Raw genomic sequence first — 2641 nt, forward strand, 5'->3', positions numbered from 1 at the left:
CCATATATACATATAGTATTTTGTGGATGTATCAGTGTGACCTGTGCACGTGTATATAAATAAATGAACATGAACGTATATACATATATACAGTGTTACTGTACTACATCCACATACATATATACGCGAACACGCGTTAACATTCTTACTGGTGTCCGGTCACATATATGTATATCTTAAATGCGCTTGACTATACCTACGCAACGCTGGAAAGGCCCCTGCATGCAAGCGGGTGGCTGGTCGGATCAAGGCACCAGCTCGATATAGCAAAGACATATCAATAGTGTTCAGAGGTTTCTTTCCTACGTATTTAGTTACTTTCTACGTCTTGTGGAGAAGTGAGTTGAACAACTGCATAAAACGTATGTATTTATGAATACGCACAACACAGGTATTTATATATATCAACGCCTTATGTAAATACCAGCACGCTATGGACTGGTCAAGGACTCGATGTAAATACGTATTTCTGCATAGCCACACGCAGGTAGTTAGTCAGTGTGCATTGTATTTTTATTTATTTGTTTGTTTCTAAAAAGCACACTTTACTATTTAGTATTTATTTACTGTGTGTATTTAGCTCTCTGTGTGAATGTGCGGCTATGATTTGTTTTTGTAAAATTTGATATGCTTTTTTTTTATAATATAACAAAGTGTGCAGAGTAAAAATATTCACTATAAAAAGTGATAAAAAAGCCAAAATGTTTTAGAGGAAGGTTAAAGGTATTTAACTATTTTTTAAAAGTCATACATACATAGTCAACAGCTATGCTCATAACGTTATGAGGTTACGGGATAGAAGTTGAACGTAAACGCATATTTGTACAATTTTAAAACGTTATAGCGGTTATAATGTGATCAGAAAGGCCTACCTAAGTTCTTTTATAAGACTGGCTCGTATCGTGGACATGATATACACTTGAATGCTTAGACCCACAAGTTGCACCTATGAGCATACAAAGGACCGCATATGAAAAAAATGTTGAACATAAAACGTATATTTATTCGATTTATAAAGGTTTTAACAGAAAACGGTTTGTAGCCACAAGTACCAATATAACAATCAGACTATCAGTCGGCTATGGTAAAGCTCAAAAGTTGACGGACTCGTTTAGTGAACACTCTCCCAGTCTCCCGAGATCAGGGATGTTAACTGGACAATTAGCTCCGGACAGTCCAAAAAAAAAAGGTGCTTGTCCAGAGGCTCCAGACGTTCGGAGCCCTGAAATTTGTTTGTCCAATTGTCCTATAAAAATTATTGAATTGTCCATGGACCTCCATCGTCGAAATGTCCGTCTATTTGTCCAACACGAAAAAAAAATTGGGTTTAGAAATGATATGATTCTATTTTGACGGGATTAATTTGATAATTTCGTTATAAATATATTGAAACTGCAAACCAATAAAATAAAAGTCCCATAGAATAGAAATTAGAATGTTGCATGTATATGTAGGGGTTAGAAATATTAGGTTTCCGACATTTGTATCTAATTGTCCAAAAAAAACGCTCAGTCCAATCGTCTGTAAATCTGAACGGACGTCCGGACAGGATTTTTTTCTGTCCACTTTAAAACATCCCTGGCCCTGTCCGAGAGTCACTTTTCACTTCTCCAATTTCCAAAAAATATAAATAACTGTGAAACATATTTACTACCCGAGCCGCGGGTCGGTATTTATGAGCTGAGCTCGGTCGATTGTTTTCATAAAATATTTTTAGATCTTACCGAACCTCAATTTTCGAGATGTAAAAAAAACCCCGAACAGAAAACAAATGAATATCTCGAATTTGCCAGGAATCCCTGGATACACCAAGCTTATCATACAGTGGCCCATACTAAAATAGACTGTCGCCAAGTTTATTTTCAAGTGGATGTTTATTATTAGGTGTGCATTCAAGCTTGTTACTGAATGGTCAAATCCTAGATTCGTTCTGACATCATCAAAAATCCACGTTGTTATTGTACCGACTGGCATAGTATATTTTCAGTGTTCATTTAATACAACATACACGCGTAAATTTATACATGAACGTGTGTAGTCACGTTCACACACTTTATTTTAGTGTATGTAGTTAGTTAATATGCCTGGAGCAATGACACCAGCGCTTGCTCTGTCCCTCAGCTTAGTGGACAATTATAGTGAGGGTCAATTAAGTACATTGTATATGAACGATGACGAGCATAGCGAGGCAGGTAGTGATGAGGAGGTAGAGGAGGCAGATGGAGCGGCTCAGTTCGATCCGGACGCAACCTTAGAAATCACGGACAAAGAGTTCTTATCCATCGATAGTGTTGAAGGGTTCGGTGCAAAGCTAAAACTTACCGCAATCAGTCCGGCGAATATCTTCAACTTGCTGATATAGTCAGCGCATAACGCACAGAGTTTAGAAACACCTGTAATCGAGTATGCAAAAAAAATTTAGCACAGACAAAACAAGGCGAGCATATCATGTTATAAACTTTAAAACTAAATTGCGCATAAGTTACGCTGCAAGATTGACGAATACTTTATATTTATGATATACATATATATATACATGCATTCATATATATATATATATATATATATATATATTCATATATATAAATATATAAAAATGTATCTATATATATAAAATATATATATATATACATATATGTAT

The 2641-nt window shown here is 35.7% G+C and overlaps 1 protein-coding gene across 1 annotated transcript; it reads left to right on the forward strand.

Moving 5' to 3' along the window:
• Positions 1–2037: 2037 nt before the first annotated feature.
• SARC_14143 (hypothetical protein) lies at positions 2038–2477 on the forward strand. The gene has a single exon (XM_014291724.1). It carries the CDS (start codon positions 2081–2083, stop codon positions 2360–2362), a length of 282 nt encoding a protein of 93 aa, XP_014147199.1. The 5' UTR covers positions 2038–2080; the 3' UTR covers positions 2363–2477.
• Positions 2478–2641: the final 164 nt, after the last annotated feature.

The sequence above is a fragment of the Sphaeroforma arctica genome (genome assembly GCF_001186125.1).
Source record: "Sphaeroforma arctica JP610 unplaced genomic scaffold supercont1.4216, whole genome shotgun sequence".
NCBI lineage: Eukaryota > Ichthyosporea > Ichthyophonida > Sphaeroforma > Sphaeroforma arctica.